The 21,841-nt window shown below is 33.8% G+C and overlaps 1 protein-coding gene across 1 annotated transcript in view; it reads right to left on the bottom strand.

Annotated features, from left to right (window-relative positions):
• Positions 1-13,693: 13,693 nt before the first annotated feature.
• Positions 13,694-21,841, bottom strand: part of ubfd1 (ubiquitin family domain containing 1) — a 15,344-nt gene continuing 7,196 nt past the window's right edge. The window contains exons 3-7 of the mRNA XM_056454242.1: positions 20,018-20,226; positions 19,848-19,913; positions 18,230-18,335; positions 18,070-18,152; positions 13,694-15,261 (exon numbers count right to left, since the gene is read on the bottom strand). Coding sequence (XP_056310217.1) covers positions 15,151-15,261; positions 18,070-18,152; positions 18,230-18,335; positions 19,848-19,913; positions 20,018-20,226 — 575 coding nt within the window. The 3' untranslated portion in view covers positions 13,694-15,150. The remainder of the gene's footprint in view (positions 15,262-18,069; positions 18,153-18,229; positions 18,336-19,847; positions 19,914-20,017; positions 20,227-21,841) is intronic.

Raw genomic sequence — 21,841 nt, 5'->3', positions numbered from 1 at the left:
CCAAAGACATGCTCTATAAGTGAATTGAATAAACCAAATATAGTGTATGAGTGTGTGTGTGTGCGTGTGTGCGTGCGTGTGTGCGTGTGTGCGTGTGTGTGTGTGTGTGTAAATGTGAGAGTGCATAGGTTTTTCCCAGTACTGGGTTGGGGCTGGAACGGCATCCGCTGCATAAAAAATATGCTGGAATACTTGGTGGTTCATTCCACTGTGGCAACCCCTGAAATATAAGCCGAAGGAAAATGAATGAATGAATGAAAACGGAAAACTTTGGATGAGATGCAAAAGAAACTATACACACAGTTTTTTTTTTTACATGGTCGCCCTAAGCTAAGCAGGGCTGTGCCCTGTCAGTATCTGGATGGGTGACCACATGGGAAAGCTGGGTTGCTGCCGGAAGTGGTGTTAGTGAGGCCAGCAGGGGGTGCCCAACCTGTGGCTTGTGTGGGTCCTAATGCCCCAGTATAGTGACGGGGACTCTATACTACTCAGTGAGTGCCGTCTTTCGGATGAGACGTTAAACCGAGGTCTATGTGGTCGTTACAAAATCCCAGGATGTCCTTTGAAAAGAGTAAGTGTTTAACCCTGGCATCCTGGCCAAATTTACCCACTGGCTTCTGTCCATCTATGGCCTCCTAACCATCCCAATATCACAATTGGCTTTATCACTCTGTCTCCTCTTCACCAATCAGCTGGTGTGTGGTGTGCGGTCTGGCGTAATATGGCTGTCGTCGCGTCATCCAGGTGGATGCTGCACACTGGTGGTGGATGAGGAGATTCCTCCAATGTGTAAAGAGCTTTGAGTGTCCAGAGAAGCGCTAAATAAATGTAAGGAGTTATTATTATTATTATTATTTGTTTGTGGAAACAAACAAACATCTGAAAAATATCCTGTATAGGTGTGTTAACCATAGTATAAGTGGTTTAATTGACTCCAGTCTGTTAAATTATTAGAAAATAAAGCACACATTAATTGTAATAAATGGCTCATTGTCAATTATTCCTTACATAAACTGCACCCATCACACACCCAAAACATGCTTATGTTCTACTTACAAAACTGTTTTTAAAAGTAAATCCAACTAATTGTAAATGTGCATTCACAGCTTTATTATAGAGCAAAGGGGAAATGTGAACTCAGATGTTTGCATTGAGCAGGAGTTTGCATGAACGAAGACTTGATGATCAGTTTTGATGGTGAAACTGCATCACGCCCAAATAACAAAATGATGAGTCAAGGCAAAAACTAAAAATATATATCTTGGTTTGATCTGTTATCTGGAAATTCCTAATGTCAACATCTTAGTACATCAGTGCAGCCAATGTCTGTTAAGAAAAAAAAACTGCACTGTCATTGCAGTGTGACAACAAACAAAGTGTGCTTTACAGTACTGAAAGTGTAGATGGAGTTCCTCACATACTTCACATCTCTAAAAACCTGTTCTTGCTAATAATATAATACAATAGACCACTTGAGGGTACTTTAAGAGAGGTCACTTTCTTTTTCTTTTGACACTTTATTCAAACCTGCCAAATTAAAAGCTCACCTTAAACCATTGTTTTCACAAATGAACACTTAAACACAATAAACACAAAGTGTAACACTTTTAAGAACATAAAAAGCACTGCATACAATCTTAACTGTATTGTTATTGCATTTAAATGTACTGTAATATACTTAGTTGTATCCCTTATTTTGAATGCAGTTTACAAATCAATACTAAAGATATATTTAAATACATTGTAATTCAATTCATTTCACATTGTTCATTTCACAATTCATTTTACAATGTAGACTGTGTCAAGCAGCTTAACATAGAAGTTCTAGTAAATTGAAACTGTGTCAGTCCAGTTTTCAGAGTTGAAGTTCACACGAAAAAATGTTAAGCCAGTACAACAACAACAAAAAACTTAATCCTTATTTCCTTTCGTTGTTCTTGTTCACTTTTGAAAACATCAGCTGCACTGAGCTAAAATTATTTGTCAGTAATACAAAAAACATTTAGTTGGGTTAACATAAAATTATTTGTTTTCTGGAGAATTTCTTATTCTGTGTCTAATATCTGTTTTGTTTACATTTATCTCTGTTTTAGTTTTTTTATTTCTTCAGTTGAATTATGTTTGTTTGTTCTGATAATGTATTATTTCTTAGTACCAATTTCCAAAAGAGCTTTTTTGTTCACTCAACGTCAGACATTTTAGGTCAGTGCAACTGATGTTTTCATAAGCTGAGCAAACATTGGTGCCAAAAGTGTAGTGGTTAGTGCGTCGACACATGGCACTCCGGTGTTCACAGTGACCTAAGATCAATTCCTGCCTTGAGGTCCTATGCAGATCCTTTCCCTCTCTCCTCTCCCCACGCTGTCTATACTCTCTCCTGCCCTATCAATTAACAGTAAAAAAAAATGTATATGAGGAGGAAAAATGAAAGGAAATTTTTTTTTTTGTTCACTCAACTTCAGGCATTCCAGTTCTGCAGACAACAAAATGTTCAAACTTAAAACGTTTTGTTACAGAGTGATTCACCTCTCCAGAAAACGAATAATCTTATGTTAACCCAACTAAATGTTTTTTGTATTACTGACAAATAATTTTAGGTCAGTGCAGCTGATGTTTTTAAAGTTGAGTGAACAAGAAAAAGCGAAAGAAAATAAGGATTATGTTTTTTTTTTGTTGTTGGACTGATTTAAAAATCTTTTACAGTTCAGTTTAGTTCAGTGTGGTTTAAATTTCACTGCTGAAAGTCCAAACACTGAAGTGCAAATCCACTGATGCGCAGCTCCACAAGTCCCATTTCTATATTGTAGAAATTCAGATTCCCATTAATGCTTGTCAGTACACTGAGCTGTGCAATGTTTCATGTTTCAAAGACTAATGAAATACCCCACTTAAAGGTCTTTCTTAGTTAGCAAACAGTAAATGTTCATTCATTCATTTTTTTTTCGGCTTAGTCCCTTTATTAATCTGGGGCCACCACAGCAGAATGAACCACCAACTTATTCAGCACATATGTTTCACGCAGAGGATGCCCTTCCAGCTGCAACCCATCACTGGGAAACATCCATACACACTCACTCACATGCATAGACTACGGTCAATTTTAGCACAGAAATTAATATTCGAATATTCAAAAGAATATTCGCTAACTGCGTCACAAACTTGTACGCTTGCAACTACACCTCTGGAGCTGTAGTTAGAAACATAGTTCCTGGCTGTGTTCTATTCCCAGTTCTCCCATACGCCCTTTTCATTTAGAACCTTCCAACATTTAAACTTGGAATGATAAAAAAAAGCATTAAAGTCATCTCTTTTAGGTGTCATTTGCTTTCAAAGTATTTTTACAGTTCAGTTTTAATGATTTTCATATTGACAATTGCTTTGCCTTCACAGTGCACTTTGAAAACATTGACGTCATTTTGAGCAAAGCCATGAAGAAAACTATAGGTGAACTATTATTTGAACGCGGAATTAATGTTACGTCTCCAAAGCTTGTGAAAACAAAAAGACATACCATATGTTAATGCTTTTATGTATCTGCACTATATATGACATGGGCTTGTTTGTTAGAACATTTCTGCAGTGGTTTGAATGTGTCAAATTGTAAAAGTAGACTTCAATTTTTTTAAAATAAATAAACAATATCCTACTTAATCATCATCATCATCATTATTAATATTATTATTATTAAAGTAGGATTTTTTTCATTTCCTAAAAAATAATAAATATTAAATTTAATTTCTTAATAAATAGCCTCATTATTTATTTATTTATATAATTTATCTATAATATTAAAATACGTTTTAGCTTTTGTAAGTGATTTTATGTTTTAGAATAGAATGTGTAATGTTCTCAATAATATTTGTAAAAGAAACATTGGCTCTATATGTGCCATACTTATATTTCAATTAATATGAAAAATAAGTGCATGTTTTTACCAAAACTACTATTGGATTTTTTTTAAATGCATGTGTGTGTGTGTAAAACAATATAATTTGCACAAAGAAATTATGGGGTTCTTCTGTAAAGACGTTTTTACCACCCCCGTTTATCATTATGCATCATTATGGGCATTTTACGTTAGCTAATAACTAACTAACTAACTAACTAGGTTCAAACAATGAATCTGCGACAGAGCAACTACGGTTATGTCATTGTCATTGTCTGGTAAATGCACCCCAGACTGAACTTATTTATTATGGCAAAATAAAATATGTTTCTGACATAGCCTTTTTTTTTTTCTGGACAAGTGAAATAAGATTTCAAGATTTCAGATCATTTTAAAGCACAGAATGACATTTTTTACTAGTTCTGTGCAGACGTTTGAACAAAATCTGCACAAAATGTATGTGATTTATGTGAAATGATTTTGAGAGAATAAAAACTAAGAACTTAACATATGAAATAAAACAAAATGTATGAACTTTTTAAACAGGTTTACAATGCAAATCCAATTAGAAGCACTTGTTTGGTAAACAAAGTAACAATATAATATATCTTTCATATAATATATCTACCAAAAGATAGAAACTATTACTTTACAAACTGTATTTTCCATAAACCATATACACATTTAAATATTATTATCAAGAATATTATTTATATTAATATAAAAACTGAATAAATATATATTTACACACATTTTCTAAGTAAATAAATAGATTGAAGGATGTGCTCAAAAATCTGTGCATTAGTATTTATTATAAGTGTGATTGTTTGTAACAGTATTGAAGTCATCTGTCATAATTAAACAATTTTAACTAATCTTCCTTCAACAATAAGAGTCAAAAAGCTTATTGAACGCAAAAATGTAAACACAAAATTATCACAATAACACTTTTCTGAGCCATGTGGCACTATAACATAAAATAAATATTAATGAAGTCTCACACTGTTTTCAAATGTCAAACAGTGTAAAGTATGCACTTGAAATCAATTGCCATGTTAAAATAAATAAAACAACATGACAAAAAAATGCCCATAACTAAAGCTACACCCAGTTTCTGTCGCAACATTTCCTTAAGAAGCATACTTGTAATGTATTCCTCAGACCGAATAAAAAAGACAGACTGTCATTCTTTTATCAGTTTAGCTGTACTGCTGTTTGAGGAACAAGTGTATCTTGTTGTGCATGTCTGAGTTGACAAGGGTGACGCACGGTCACAGTTCATCTGCATTAATCTGCAAAGATAAATTTAACCTGGTACACACAAATCAAAAATTCCTGACCATCTCACAGCAACGAGAGCAGTGTTTTCATCAAACTGCCTTCAAATGAAATCAGTTAGGAAAAACAAAGGATGACATTTTAAGCAGACTATTTATAGATGACAATGAGAAGGTAACATCTGTCAAGTAGTAATGCCGATCAATCAGAATAAATTACACAAACGAAAAGGTTTAAATTACATCTCCACAATACATCGCAAAAGTATCATTATCCTGATAAAAATTTATGCAATTTATGTGATAAATGACATTTATTTTATGCACTGGTTGTTTATCTGAATTTGACCAACCAGATGGAGCAATCTTGTAGTTGCCTGTGCGCTATTGGCTAAAGCAGCTTAAAGGTGAACCCTAATGTTGGGAGTGGAGACCAGAGAGGAAAATAACAACAGCCAATCAGAGTCGGAATATCTATTGAGGTTTTCACTTGTTTATAGTGTTTTAAAGGGGACCTATTGTGCTAAAATCACTTTTATAAGGGGTTTAAACACTGTTGTGTGGCAACAGTTCTAGTGGTAAAAATTTATTATTAATGTATAATGCATTTTTTTAGAATAACAATTGATAAAAACTCTCAGCAGCAACATTTTGATTGACATTCTCTCTTTGTACATGTCATCAGAGGCAGAAGCCCTGCCCATCATCGCTCCCTCATTAGCATAGGACGTTAGTAATATATAAAATAATTCGCATCTATCCGTCCTAAAGAGTATTTGAAAATAAAATTAGTATGTCCCAAACCATAGTAAGTTGAAAAAAGTATGCCAAAGTTTCCTGGATGGTTTACTATTTTCAGTAAAATATCAAAGTGTAGATGTGTATACTCCCCTCGCTAATTTTTCCCACAATACATTGCACTTTGGACGTGAATTTGATTAGAACTACAAACTCAGGTAAAAAGTGTTAACAAACTACAAACATGGCGGATGCGCAAGACCAACCATCAAGTAGAGAGGCTTTGCTAAAGTTGTTTGTTTGACTGTTAATCAATATCTAGCCAACTGGAACATATTTAAATTGGTTTTCCATGTTATATTTTATCTGGAACAACAATGTAAACTTATATCAAGATATGTTTGGAAATTAACTGAATGTTTTATTAGCCAAAGACCTGAGGAGATTTCTCTGCATGAAAGACTTGTGAATGGCAGATTAACCTGCTGCTGCTTCTCCAATAAGGTAGGTTATTAATTATGAAAGAAATGTGGATGATGTGTTGAGATGATTGACAGGTGACATAACTAAGCAACATAACGATCTGTTTACGAGGAAGTAGTATGTCCTAAAGTTTGCATATGCTCTTCTGTTACACAGTCAAAAGTCTATACTTTTTCTTTACATAAAAAGTACATACTTTTAGGGTACAGTGTAAGTACGTGAATTGGGATGCAGCACTAATTTTGAATCTGCCACTATGCTGACACACAGGCATTTGCAGCTCCACCTTCTTTTGAAAAGAGCACAATGTCATTAGAATTTAACGCACCTGTCACCAAATTGCCATAATTTGGATCAAAGCCTTAAAGAAGCCATTTCAAAGAGTAACATTATGTGTGGGGTATTTTGAGCTGAAATTTCACATGCACACTCTAGGGACATCACAGACTTATTTGACATCTTATTAAAAAGGGGCATAATACAGTAGGTCCGCGTTAGACTAATTGTTTGCGCCTTGACACAGTATTTTAGTCTGAATTACAATTAATTAGATCTAAAGAATACCATTTACCTGTTTTTTTTAATACCGTTAAATAAATAAATTATTTTATAACATGTTATATCACAAGAAATATCATTATCGCAATACTCAATAATATCACTATATTTGTCCAGTATCGTGCAGACCTACTTAAGATGTTCTTCCCTTTGTAAGAAACTTTGGGTAAAAGTGCCTGCTAAATGAAAGTTCATGATGTTTAATACTCAAGGGGATGGTTCAAACCGATCATGTTTTACAGCTGTTAACAGCTAAGGTGAAAAACATACAGAAATAAAACCTTTTAGATTAACAAAACTTCATCTTAACATTTCAAAAACAAATACTGTATACTCGCAAAACTTAAAAATGCAGAATACTGTACCAAAACTCATACATTCAACCAACTTCAGCAACATTAACAAATCAAATTCATGATTTTTTTTTTAAATACATGCTCATTATTGTTTTACATGGTGAGATTTATGAATCATCTGCTATTAAGTTAAGGAAGATTTAGATTTTTTATAATAATAAAAAAGAGAATTTTACTTTTTAACAGAATGGATGATAATACTTCTGACTTCATTCCTTATTTTATAATGTTCTTGTCACTTTATTTGTACTTGCTTACAGCAATAAAGTAAATAATCACATAATTGCATGATTATCTTTACTTTAACATAGTTTTTTTTTTTAAAAAAAGAAAGTAAACTAAAATGAAACTGAATGGATTCTAGTGAAGTTAAACAAATATGATGAATTCACGGTGCCCTCTATTGTATTTTCAGTTGAATTACTTTTTACTTTCTCTATTCCATTTCCCAGATTCTGGCCTGTATTATCAATTTTAAAACATGGTTACTCATCATAGCAATTCTAATTGTGAAAGTAATACTAAATAATAATAATAATTGCTTTAATCATGTGTTACTCCCTGTGCATAAATAGTTTTCTTACTAACTAAACAACCAAATATATGCTTTTATGCTTGTGCCAAAATAGTGAACAACCTACTCACTATATATTGAAATTCCACGGTTAACCACTGCTACATATCAGAGGGCATATCTTGCATTCCTTAACTGAAAGATAATGATCAAAGGTATTTATTTTTGCTTTTGTTTCATTTAAATGAGCTCTACACCTGTAATGCATGACAACAGAAAATTCTTGAAAAGCAGCACTAAGCTAAGCAGCTTAATTTGTAAATAAATGCACAATAAAAACACTATTGACAAACTGGGATACAAAGGAGCTTAATCACGAACTAAAGTAAAACTAATATGTCTAATTATATTTAAAGACTTGGGCGTATATTTGACTTGAGGCCATGAAAATGAAACAGACAGGAGAATGACACACATTTGCATTTGTAATAAAAATACGAAATTGAATTCGGCTTAGTCCCTTTATTAATCTGGGGTCGCCACAGTGGAATGAACCACCAACTTATCCAGCACATGTTTTATGCAGTGGATTCCCTTCCCAATTCCATTTCATACCATAAAAATACTTTACAGATACATGATAGTTAGCATCCATTAACAGTGTTACAGTAATACTATAATAGGCATAGGCTACATACAATATAACCATACTGTACCTGCCAGCATTTGGCGGTGGTGCGCGCGAACTGAAGAGCGGGGGTGCTACCTTGCATGGTTTGTATCAAATACCAATTAAATGCGACATTAACGTCGTCCATTGCATCACATACTGCATTTAACATATGTCAGGCCCGTAGCCAGGGGGAGTGGGTTCGGGTGGTTCGAAAGCCCCCCCCCCCCCCCCCCTGATAAAAGTTGTCCCAATACATGAGCTCATTTGTCATATTTTGTCTGCTATAAAACGTGAAAATAAACCATCAAAGACGGCTTCCAATGAATGCAAACGATAATTTCTCATGAGTCTAAAAATGAAAAGTGACGAAAGAGAAGTCATCTTTCACTACACGTAACCCAACTTACACTTTTATACATAAACAAAAATGCATGCATTCAATCCTTACTTTTCTACATTTTCTGATTGACGTTGACACATGCTCAAATCTTTCAGTATGTGTAACAACAAAAAATGTGTCAGATTCTTGGTATTATATGAAGAACTGTTGTCTATTGACTCTGATTTGATTTAGATAGCTTTCCTGTAATGTAAACTCTTAACTTATTTATTTTCATACACTTTAATACAACTGTAATTTACTTACTCCTTTCTTTGTTTTGTTAGTCATTTTTCCTTTCGCAGCTAACATACAGTAGCTTGTATTTTCCTTTATGGATCTCCTGATTGTGATTGTATATTTACATTCTTGAATAAAATAAATAAAAAAGTACTCAAGTAAAAAAAAAATTACTAAGAAGTAAAAAAAAGAATTGAGTAAAAAAAATTACTAACAAGTAAGAAAAGTACTAACAAGTAAATAAAAATGTACAGTAACACTTTATAATAACTACACACTATGAATCATTCATTAAGCATTAGCAAATAGTGAATTCATTATTTGTTTAGCATTACCTCTACATTAATAAACGTTAGTAAGCAGTTAATAACAGCAGCTACAAATGCTGTATTCTTGACTTACAACCACATGCGTAATGTGCTTAATGATTGTGTTTTCATACTTTGTTAATGATTTATTTTTCATTACTAAATGAAGCATTGCATTATTTACAAACCAGTTGTATTTAAGAGTTGGAGGTTTTTAAGATCATTCAGAATGAGTTAGTAAATGATTAACAAACTATTAAAATTAACATTTCCAATTCTTATTATCCAGGCATATACTAACAGTTAATTTGTATGTTAATAAATGCTTTATTAACTCAACTTCATGCAGTTTTGTGACCTAAAGTGAGGACTATTTATGCTTTATAAATTCCTTATAAAGGACAATTAAAGGCTCAGTTAAATTCTAAGCAGGAAAAAAGAACATAAACAACATTATTCATTTCTATTCATTTAAAGATACACAAATAAAACTGTCATATAAAATGTAGAGTTAATGCTTAACAGATAATGAATTCACTCTTTGCTAATGCTTAATAAATGATTCATAGTGTGTAGTTATTATAAGGTGTTACCAAATGTACTAACAAGCAAATAAAAATGTACTAACAAGTTAAAAAAAAAAAAAAAAAAGTGGTCCAACTTTTATTCTGAATCTTGGACCTTAAAGAAAAAAATACCAATAAAAAGATCTGAAGCACTAAAAGTGGCCCATATTAAAGCAAATTTTAATTAGGCTATTCTTGTTATCCGTGACCTTCAAAATGTACTTCTTTTTTTTTTATTTAAAACGTTAACTCCCTTTTTTTTCTAATGACATATAATGTAATAAATTTGTATTTAAAAATAAGTATAAGTTTTTCATATTTCTTTGTTCTATATATTGAGCAAATGGTTTTGTTACCTCAAAAAGTGTGGTTTTGATGACCATCTGACAAGCTAACGAAGCTAAAAATATAGCTTAAAATGTCACTAAATTGCAGTATTAATAAGTGCAAAGGTCCACTTTTTGAGAAAAAAGAACCACCCTTTTTACCAGGCTGGCTATGGGCCTATACGTAGCTTTCCAAACTAAACTTGCTCAGTTAACTCACCTGGTTTAGCAGAGAACTTCAGATGTGAAGCATTCAGGTTCGGTGTAAAAACAAGAACAATTTGCATGGTTCCCTCAGCATTTTTTTTTTCAGGTTTAATCTAATATTTACAAATGTTAAAAGTTAACATCTTGGTCAATTTATTTAAACACATTCGACGTGATGTTGAGGGGAGTGCGGGGCATAAAGTAACGTGGGGTAAAATGTAACGCGGAGTTTTAAGGTATATTGCTCTGGGTTAACCATGGCATGCTTCTACGGTTTTCACCACAGCATTGGCAGACGTGCTACTGCCAAATATTGTAAAAGTTCAGCGAAATTTGGATGAAAAACATAGAAACAACGGTTTTTGCAGCATTAAAGTATTTTTTCTTATAGTCAATATTTTTTTATTTAAAAAAACAAAGAATAAAACAATGAAATTGTGTACATAAAATCTTATATTGTTGTGATTACCTTCTTCTAGGCTAAAAGATGGAACCATTTTGAAAGATGTAAAAACCAGCCTGATCTCACGAGAAAAAGTATTTTCCATTTTGTCAGTTTAGTGGCTAATTTGTACCACTTCATACGAAATTGTACGATTTTTAAAAGGAGGCGTGGCACCTAACCCCACCCCTAAACCCAACAGTCATTGGGGAATGAGCAAATCGTACTAAATTGTGCAAATTAGATCACATTAGCCAATAATGAAAAAGTTAGGAAATGCCGTGAGACTGTGTTGGTAAAAACACACAGTAACTGCTGCAAGCCAGTTTGGAGGAAAACATGAGTTAACACAGCGGGTTTAGTTGTAACGGGGTGTTACACACTGTTGGACACCAATTAAACAAACAAAATGATTGTTGAATTTTGAGTGTAATGTTGAGAACTTTAATATAAAAATGTTTATTAATAGAAAAAATTAATTTTATTGTTAATAAAGCAAATAAATGAATTTTATGATAATGGATAATAGTGCAAATGAATCCAAATGTGTTGATCCAATAGATGAATAAACAAGCATGCGGTGCTATGTAGAATCATAAAAAAATTGAGTTAAGTACTGAGGAAATATACTATTTAAAGTGAATTTAATTATGTGAAATCGGACTTTTTAAGAACATGCTACAACAAACATTCTCTCTGTTACAACTTGCCCCACAAGTGGGGTAAATGATACATTTTTTACTCCTGGCACTTTTGGCAACACTGCACAGAAACCAAAGGTCATACTTTCAGTGCCCATTTGTAGGAGAGGCTTGTGTGTTGCTGGTAAGAAAAATATGGTTTCTCTTACCCCATTACTTTGTTCATTATTTGGCCAAAACCAAAAAGTGCTACTTTGTGCCCCGCTCTCCTCTAGCTTAAAAGCTACTTTTTTGAGAAAAATAATCATGTTTATACCACCATTTACTAGACGTTTCACTTTAAAACTGCCGTAATATTAATTTTTCATAATAATTTTGTCAGTTAAGACACAAAGTCATGTGACAATGTACTACTTTACTTAAAAAGATACCTCACCTAAAAACTCACCTGGGAATTGTGTCATACTTGACTTATTTTGCCCTCAACTTGTTCAAAACCTGTTAGTTTCTTACATGTGGAACATAAGAGATAGTTTGAAGGATATTGGAAACCAGTAGCCAGTGACTTTCATAGCATTTCTTTCTTAATTAATAATACAGGACACAAACGTTCTTATCTTTAAGAAATATCTTCTTTTGTGTTCAATAGAAATGAAAGGTTTTGGAACCATTTGGCGAGTAAATGAAAAAAAAAAAAATTGAGTGAAAATCCATTTGAATGGGAAACTCTTACTTACGTCATCCTTCTCAAATTTTGAGTTCACCCAAAAACAAAACTTCTTATTAATTACTTCCCTTCAGGACTTTCTAGTTCCCGGGGACCTTTGTTTATATTCGGAACACAAATTAAGGTATTTTAGATGAAATCTGAGAGCTCCCTTATCCTTCATAGACAGCAATGGCCCTGAGGGCGTACTCACACTGGTACAGTTGCCTTGAACTATGTCGAAGCGCAATTGTCCCCCCTCCCCCAACAGCCTGCACACATGCATTTTGCCTTCCGAACCGGAGCACGCTTTTGTCATCGATGATGCGACTGTTCAGTTTAACAGGAAAAGTGCTCTCGCTCAGCACAGTGGAGATTGCTTTAGTTATATTGTTTTAAACGTTTGAGATGCAGTGACAAGCAGTCAAATAATTTGCAGAACAGATCCACAACTTTTGATGCTCATAAATTATCATTAAAGTCACCATGCTGCACGTTTTAGGAGGTTTGCTGAAGGTGCAGCTGATGTGCAGCGAGGGCTTTGTGTCTACAAGACTACAAGAGTTTGTGTACATTAAAAAGTACGAATAATTAATAAATCCATATGAAACAGTCTCTTAAAAGTGACGTCGCATCTACAGTTTAGGGCTCAGGGGCGCTTTGCATTCAAACACAAGCATATGTGCATAGTGCTGTAGTACTATAGCATAGTGTGAGTGCACCTATAGACGACGAGAGAAGAAAACATTCAATAACATTCCATGTGACTCCAGTGGTTCAACTGTAATCATACGAAGCTCCAAGAACAAATTTGTACACCAAAAAATTGTAACTTATTCAAAGAGAAAAACAAAACTTTGTTCACCTATGTCTTCACTTCTGCTTTAGAATATGGTGCACATTTTACTACAGGCAGTGTAACACATTGCAATTAAGGTCAGCAGATATATGTTTATCCCTGTAATGTCCGTAGAATAAACAAACCCTTATCTGATGCAGAAGAAATAAGGTCTACAAAAGTGTACTTGGAGCTTCATATGATCACAGTTGAACCACTTAAGTCACACGGAATGTTTGGAAAATATTTTTGGTTATTTTCTGGACTATAAACAGCTTGGGATGCTTGCCGTCTATGGAGGATAAGAGAACTCTCGGATTTCGCCTAAAATATCTTAATTTGTGTTCTGAAGATAAACAAAGCTCTCGGAGGATTGGGATGACATCAGGGTGAGTAATTAGTAGCAGAATTTTAATTTTCGCTTGAACTCATCCCTTAAAGATTACGGAACTACATAAGTACATGCTTAAATTTATTATTTAGGAGAATTATAAACTGATGCATAACTTAAAATTGCGCATATAGGCAAATTCATTAGAGAAATGTCACTGAAGATTGTCCTTCCTTTGGGCTTTATTGAAATAAAAATGCTTATCAATGGTTAGCACCATGTTTAAAAACAAAAAACCATGCATGATCAGAATGGTGAATCATCAGCATCCTAGTTATATGATTGGGCACATAAACACTCTTCTCCCTGATATATCTGATTCAAGAGGATATATTGCCTTGCTGTGTTTAATAAGACAATATTAAGGTGATTAATTTGCCACCTTCAAAGTATCAGAGGGCTGAAATCACAGAGGCAGAGCAAATGCACAGCACACTAGAATATAAGGTCTCATTTGTTAACATTAGTTTAGCTGCATATAGCATGAACAGACAACAAAGTGTTTTGCTAATGCTACAAATGTTCATGCACTCTAAGAAATGTTGGGTTATTGAACCCCAAATTGTAATACTCATTAATTATTCAGTACATGAACTCTGATCTTAAATATGTATTAGTGCCTAAATGCTGAGATTATTTAAGGTAAGTAAATACTGTTAAAGCGGTTCATTAGTTCAAAAGATAGTTCACTCAAACATGAAATTAACCTCATAATCTACTCTCTCTCACGTGTTTTTAAACCTTTAGGAGTTGTTTACTTCTGTCAAACACAAAAGAAAACATTTTGAATAATGATAGTTGCCAGCGCCTATTGACTTTCATAGTAGGAGAAAATTACTATGGAAGCCAATGGGTGCCAGCCAACTGAGGTATTTTTTTTAAATATCTACTATTATGTTTAAGAGAAGAAACTCATATAGGTTTGGAAAAAGTGAGGTGATGTTTCATAATTATAAATTGCTTGCTAATGTCAACAAACAAAACCTTATTTTAAAGTGTTACCATCTTTAACCTTGTAATTCTGTATCAAGCCCCCTCTCTTTCAACACTAAATTATAAGATTTTTCTATGTGTTATTAATAGTTCTGTAACTATGCATACATTTTCATCCAAATGAATACAACCCTATTCTCTTAACCCAGATTAATTCCATATTTCAGCTGATTTACATGTAAACTATAATCTGTGCAATGACAAAAAGTGAGAGCAAAATAATCAATCGTGTGAACTGTCGACTTTGGTAAGTTTGCTTGAATTAAATGGTAAACCGAGGAATATTTTCGATGAAATCGTTCTACTGCGTCAGTCGTTTTCCTTAAATAATTTTTATTTCTTTCAGAATAACTACGAGAAATGTATATGCAAGTTCTGTACAATTTTTCTGCTTATGCTTGGGATTGCTTTTAAAAAAACGAGTGATGAAATCGTTTGAAAAACGGGATGCTGACACTTAGTGCACTTAAAACCCCCCCCAAAATATTTAGTCCAACAGCAATCCTTCGGTTTGCTCTGGATATACTTCAGAAAAAAAAATCAGTTCTTCAGATTACGGTGTTGGCTCCAGTTAATATTTTTCAATCTCTTCTCTGAATCCCAATTCTTCAGTGTCTATAGAGGCACGTTAAAAATACTGCCATTTTCCCAGAACTGTGTCTTTGATTGCATCAACAAACTGTGCAGGCACCCAGTAGACCCAATATTGTGAGGCTTCTGTCGGACCCAGCTGAAATGCCTGGAGTGACAAACAAACAAAACAAAACCATAATTATATAAACACATCCACATGAGTTAAAGTTCTACTGCAGGGATTTTGTCTTTTTTTTTTCAAATTCATAACAAATCAAGCAAAAACTAGAGTCTATTACAACTACTAATGGTGCACAGATTGAATTGGTGTCCCAGTACAAATATCTGGGAATTTTAATTGATGATACACTTTCTTTTAGTTCTCACATTCAGTAGTTAGCGAAAAAATTAAAAGTGATTACAGGCTTCCATTTTAGAATTAAGAACCGCTTTTCTTTTGATGCTAAAAGACGCTGGTTGATGCAACATTTATGTCGATATTGGACTACGGTGATGTTATCTTTATGCATGTTTCGTCTCAGAGTCTGCATGCATTGGATACTGTTTATCATGGTGCACTAAGATTTATAACTAATTTTAAATCCCTTACTCATCGTTGTTTGTTGTATACTAGCGTAGGTTGGTCTCCTTTGTCCATTCGTAGGCTCAAGCATTGGCATATCTTTGTTTACAAATCTATATTGGGTTTACTCCCACTATATCTCCAGAATTACATTTGTAAAAAACCCGTCCTTAGCTATGGCCTTCGGTCACAGGATATTTATTTACTGTCTGTTCCTAAAGTGCGGACTGAGATGGGGAAAAAAGGCTTTTAAATACGCAGCACCTTTTGCATGAAACAATCTACAATTAAAGTTGCAGTTTAAAGAATTAATTTCACTAAATGCTTAAAAAAAAAAAGTATAAATGTTTTAGAAAATTGAGAAACAGGCTTGTAGATGCTTTGAATAGTTTGTTTGTCAATGTGTGATTCTTGTTAACTGTTAATTGTTTTTGTCTATACTGCCTAATCTTGGCCAGGACGCTCTTCTAAAAGATTTTTAATCTCTATGCGTCTTTCCTGGTAAAAAAAAATAGGTTATACCACTACTACTACTACTAATTATAATAAATCTCTAGCAGCACCAAACTAGAATTTTTTATTTTTTTATTTAAATAATTCAGATTTTAGTCTTTTTGATAGACAACTCTTGAGCTCTTTAAAGTTTGCATTTATTAAATACAGGTGAAATCGTAAATCAATTAAATTAAAGCTGTTCAACATCATTCCAGTCATCCTCATATGATGATTTGAAGTTCAAACATTGATTATTATTACCAATGCTAAAAATGCCTAATGTTTGGCCGAGTTTTCTACTGAACTAAAATATTTACCTGTCCTCAAGGCGGTAGATGCTGTATAAGCTACTACATTAAATTAAAAAACTACAGTAAATACTATAGTTTTTGGAAGCATACTATAGATAATTACTTGATTTAAACTGTTGTAGTAATTATGTTGTTTCTGTGGTACGACAAAACTATAGTAATAGACAAATTATTCAATAGGCACCATCACAATGCACCACAGTTTATACTAGCGTTACAGTATTTATTACAGTTTATCAGTTTACTATACTACAGTATTCTGAAGCATTTATTAACAAGGAGTTGTACACATTATACACCTTACTATGTGGCTCAAAAACATGTTTATTTTAAATTACTATATTGTTTTCCCCATCCAGATGACATAATATCTTCCAGGCATTACGGAACAGATGAAAGCATACAAAAGCATGGACACATAGTCTACATTATTATTAAATTATTTTTTATAAGGGGGGAAAGTGCTTCACAATATTAACCGTCTAGTTTTGTTGCAAGGGTTACATTTCTTTTTTTGTTCTGTCAATGAACTTACCATCAACAAATATTTACTGCTGTGCAACTCGATGTTAACGTTACGGTTGTTTATTCTGCCGAAACCCCAGTAAAGACTTGGATTATTGTAAAACAAGACAGAGATTTCATAGCAGCGATTACATGGCAGGGGGCGTTATTTATAGTCTCCTGGTGTTTTTTTTGTTTGTATCAGATTTTTATAGAACACATTAAAATATTTAAACACAGTTAGGCCTGTATTTAATCTTTACTGGGGCTGTCAAATTATCGTGTTAAAAAGGTTTGTATACATGGATGCATTGAATAAATGTTTATTACATGTCTTTTCTTCCGTTTTTCAGCCAGTTTCTTGAATTTTCCCCCCTTTATGAACAAAAAAACGTTTGGACGTCTATAAAAGCTGTTCTGCTTTTTTTTTTCTTTTTTTTTTGGCTGATTTAAACAATTATAAACAACATAAAACAGAAACATTTTGATGTTCTAATAGCAATTCCCATGTAGAAGTATCACTTCCTGCCCAACATCTGAATTTCGCGCATCATGTGAGAACGACTTATTGCTTATATGATATACAATACAAATACTCATCTGGCATTTTAGGGTCATATTAGTACATTCTATACTATAAATCCCACTGTGCGTAATGATGCAACAAACATCTGTAAAAACTAAATGGAAGTCGTGGATGGGTGCATTAAATTAGTTGAAAATATTGCAATACCTTTTTATTTATAATGAATTAATGTGTTTAATAGACAGCACTGACCCAACCTCCATTTTTGCCACATGAATTAATTACATTATATTACAAAAAAATATAAATAAATAAAAAAAAATATATAATAATAATAATAATAATAATAAATGAATATATGTATACATTGAAATTGCAGTAATAAACCAAAATAATGCAGTTTTTCTATTTTATTAATTTATTACTGATATTATATTGATTTGGTAAGCATAAGAGAATTCTTTTATTTTCATGACCATTATCATGTTAAAAATCTTGATTGAGAACAGCCGATATATAGTACATTTGGTTGAAAATGCAGCAGTAAACACATACCATCATATGATAGTCCTCGTGACCCTCTATTGGCTCAGTCACAACATTTTTGATGGAACCCATAGGGATTTTTTCTGTTCTTTCTGGAGGATCGAAAACAATTCACATCAAGCATAAAGCAAGCACTAAAAACACATTTGAAATGAAAAGATAAACTCACCTTTTGTTCCGATCCACAACTGATCCTGTTCCAGTTTGAAAGTTAGTCGTACTTTACCGCCAGATTTGTTGTACATTCCTGATAAAGGCACTGTTGGCAGACGCTCCTGTTTAATAAATAAGAGAACGCTCGGGTTTCATTAGTGCACACAAGGAACTTATCCAGTGTCCTGAACAACGTTACGGCAAGGTCATGAAGAGTATGATCACAAAAAACTGCCATGCAAATGATGCTTTAAAGTGAAACATGAATTCATAAAATGCCATGTGAAAGACTGCACATAGTAAAATCTAAAAGTCTGGGATTTTTTTTTTCAATACTTCAAAACAGATCAGTTTAAAAAATTTATTTTACATAACGTGTGCAATGCTCTGGTAAAGTTTAATCAGATCTAGACATGAGTATCTAGAGCAGGGATCACCAAACTTGCTCCTGGAGGTCCGGTGCTCTGCAGATTTTTGCTCCCACTCTAATCAAACACAACTGAACAAGCTAATCAAGGTCTTACTAGGTATACTTGAAACAACCAGGCAGGTGTTTTGAGGCAAGTTGGAGCTAAACCCTGCAGGGCACCGGACCTCCAGGAACGAGATTGGTGACCCCTGGTCTAGAGGCAAACAGTCCATGTGTGCAATAATCTGACACAATCTAAGCAGGTCAGTTCTAATCAGATCCCATTCCCACACGAACTGCTGATTCACTGGTGTCCTTCAAATGACAACTAAAAACCCATCTTTTCCAAGAGCACCTGAACCCTGATGAATAAAACCAAGGCCCTTCTTCTCACCCCCACCTCATTACACACCAACCCAAAATACTATATGTTCTGAGTGTGCCTCACACAGGTGAGTGGGCTTACCAAACCACCTGTAGAAAACACACTCGTTCGTGATCAGACACATTAACTGACACAAACACTGCATTTTTGAAGTGTGCTTCACACAGGTGAGTGGGCTTGACAAACCACCTGTAGAAACACTTTCTCTCCCTCTTTCTCTAAGAACAACAACAAAAATACTCTAACACTAAATTCTCTGAGTACAAACAAGTTATTTTGTATAACTAGCACTTCTGGTGTGTATTGCCTCTTCTTGTTGAATTGCTTTTTCAGCCAATGATGAACTTCCGATGAAAGGTTTATGTAACTATTTTCAATTTCATACGGATCCTTTTACAGCATCGATGTTGTGATGCAATTCAAATATAATCAGTTACATATAAAGGTTGTTAATGCGTAAAAAGAGATGAAAGACTCCATTTTAAAAGCAGGTGCCGACATTAGTAGCAGGCTAACGCAGAAACTCCATTGAAAATAATGGGAAATACTCCATTGAAAATTATTTTTCATATTTTAAAGACATGGCGTGGAAAACTATAATTTAATGCAGTGCTTCTTGTTTGGTCTGATACCCACTTTATATCGTCTCTCAGCCAGGCAGTGAATATCATTGTTTTTTTTTTTAATCTGATTTTAAACATGGTGATTTTGTATGGGATGACATTTCACTGGAAGCCCTGGGGCTGACTGACTGAAATTAAAAGTCTGTGTGCATATACCCCATTGTAAGTCTCATTGGACAAAAGTGTCTACAAATCATACGTTTCATTTCCTGCATACCTTAGCTCCTTTTATTGATGACATGACATCATCTGGTTTACCTTTGTCCAAAACTTTTCTGTGTTGCTGAAAAAAGAAACATCCACAGGTACATTTATAAAAAAAAAAAAATTAAATTCCCATTAAAACTGTAGATGTCAGTTTGACATTGTGCAACAAACCTCTCTTACCTTTTGTCTGCACAATGGCTCCTTTTTGTTCTCCTCGGCTTTAACCTCTTGCTGAATTACCTCTTTTGGTGTATTTACAGCTAGTACATCATTTATTGTGGATCCGACCACCATGATCTTTGCACCATTTGTAACTTTAATTTCCCGAAGCGTCTTATCCTCGGGTAGCAGTCCTTTATACATCACTTTCTGCATAGCGGGTGGAAGACCTAACAAAGGCAGAAAAAAAGACATTTGTATTCAGAATCTGATCCTAACAGCATATGATGGTTCTACATAATAAAGCCACTTTCAAACCATTTAGCATTTCTGTTAATCTTTTAGTAGTGAATTGAGATATAGGTAAAGGTAGATATATTCTCACAAATAACAATATTTTATGCATAAAATACTCATGTTCGGACCCATCAACTTATTGTACAGTACTTCTATTTCACTTTTTTTTTTTAATTAAAGTAACTACTGTAGGAGGTGCATTCTGCGATGTTTTCTCAAAAAAAAAATGTATTCACATTTGCTGGCTGCTTGTTAGATGCTCTTATTTTTTTCGGTCTCTTATTGTTTTCTTTTCTGGTGACGCAGTGGCACAGTAGGTAGTGCTGTCACCTTACAGCAAGATCGCTGGTTCGAGCCTCGGCTGGGTTAGTTGGCGTGTGGAGTTTGCATGTTCTCCCTGCATTCGCATGGGTTTCCTCCGGGTGCTCCAGTTTCCCCCACAAGTCCAAAGACATGTGGTACAAGTGAAAATTATACTTAAAAAAATAAATAATAATAAAAATCTAAATCTAAACTGCTTTACTAAAGGAAAGAACTCATTTATAATCATATAAAGCACTGTGATGACAAACTAAAATCGATTAAGAAATTATAAATTGTTTGTTGCATCTTTCATTTCAAGTTAATTAAAATATGCACATAAATACTTCATGAGAATGGGCAGAGCTAAAGATCTTTTTCAGCCCTGCTTTGCTAACTGCATCTCTCTGGTTGGTGTAATTTTCTGTAAAGCATCTTGGGTAATGTAGCAGTTTTTCTGCACAAACTGCACTCTTAAACATGTTAAGTTGAATTAATGTGATCAAGTTGGTTTAACAGAAGCAAATGCAATCAATTCACAACAAGTCTTTATAGGTTTATTATTATTAGGGATGCTCTGATTAGAATTTTTGCAGCCGATACCGTGTACAGATTCTATGTCAGAGTGATCACCTGATACTGAGTACCAATTCTAATGCTTCACGCTTTATGCGCATTAAGCACATTTTTCCATTAAGCACAAAGTATGAACCTTAAGGAAAGATCTCGCCTTACCTAGGAGAATAAATTAAAGATGCTGCATGTAATACCTTAAACATGTTTCTTTTAACCATTTAGGTGTGAACATGTCATGGTCAGAAGCAGCTTTACAGAAGATAAGTCCTTCATTCATTTTACTACGGCTTAGTCTATGTATAATATAAAGGAGCACTTGTGCATCTTCCTCTGCATGTAAATTCATAAACAAACACCTGCGATCAGTTCATGAAATCGGCCAAATTGTCAAGTACTTAGCGAATCATGAAATGTGATTATCGGCCGATATAGACCTTCTAATGAAGGTCTGATGATAGGCTTATCCCTATCATTAGTTCATTTTTCTTATATAGAGATTAAATCGAAGCATTTTTTAAAATCATACAATGTGACTCTAGCTGAATCAAACGTTTTAATAACTGACGAACGCTGACATCAGGTGAACTGAACTGAATCAGTAAACATAAAGTGAAGTAAATGACGACACTATAGTAACTGAGTTGTAGGGCTGATAAAATTTTTACAGCTATA

Source organism: Danio aesculapii, chromosome 3 (genome assembly GCF_903798145.1).
Source record: "Danio aesculapii chromosome 3, fDanAes4.1, whole genome shotgun sequence".
Classification (NCBI taxonomy): Eukaryota; Metazoa; Chordata; class Actinopteri; order Cypriniformes; family Danionidae; genus Danio; species Danio aesculapii.
The sequence above is the reverse complement of the archived record's forward strand: the minus strand, read 5'-3'. Positions and strand labels throughout refer to the sequence as shown.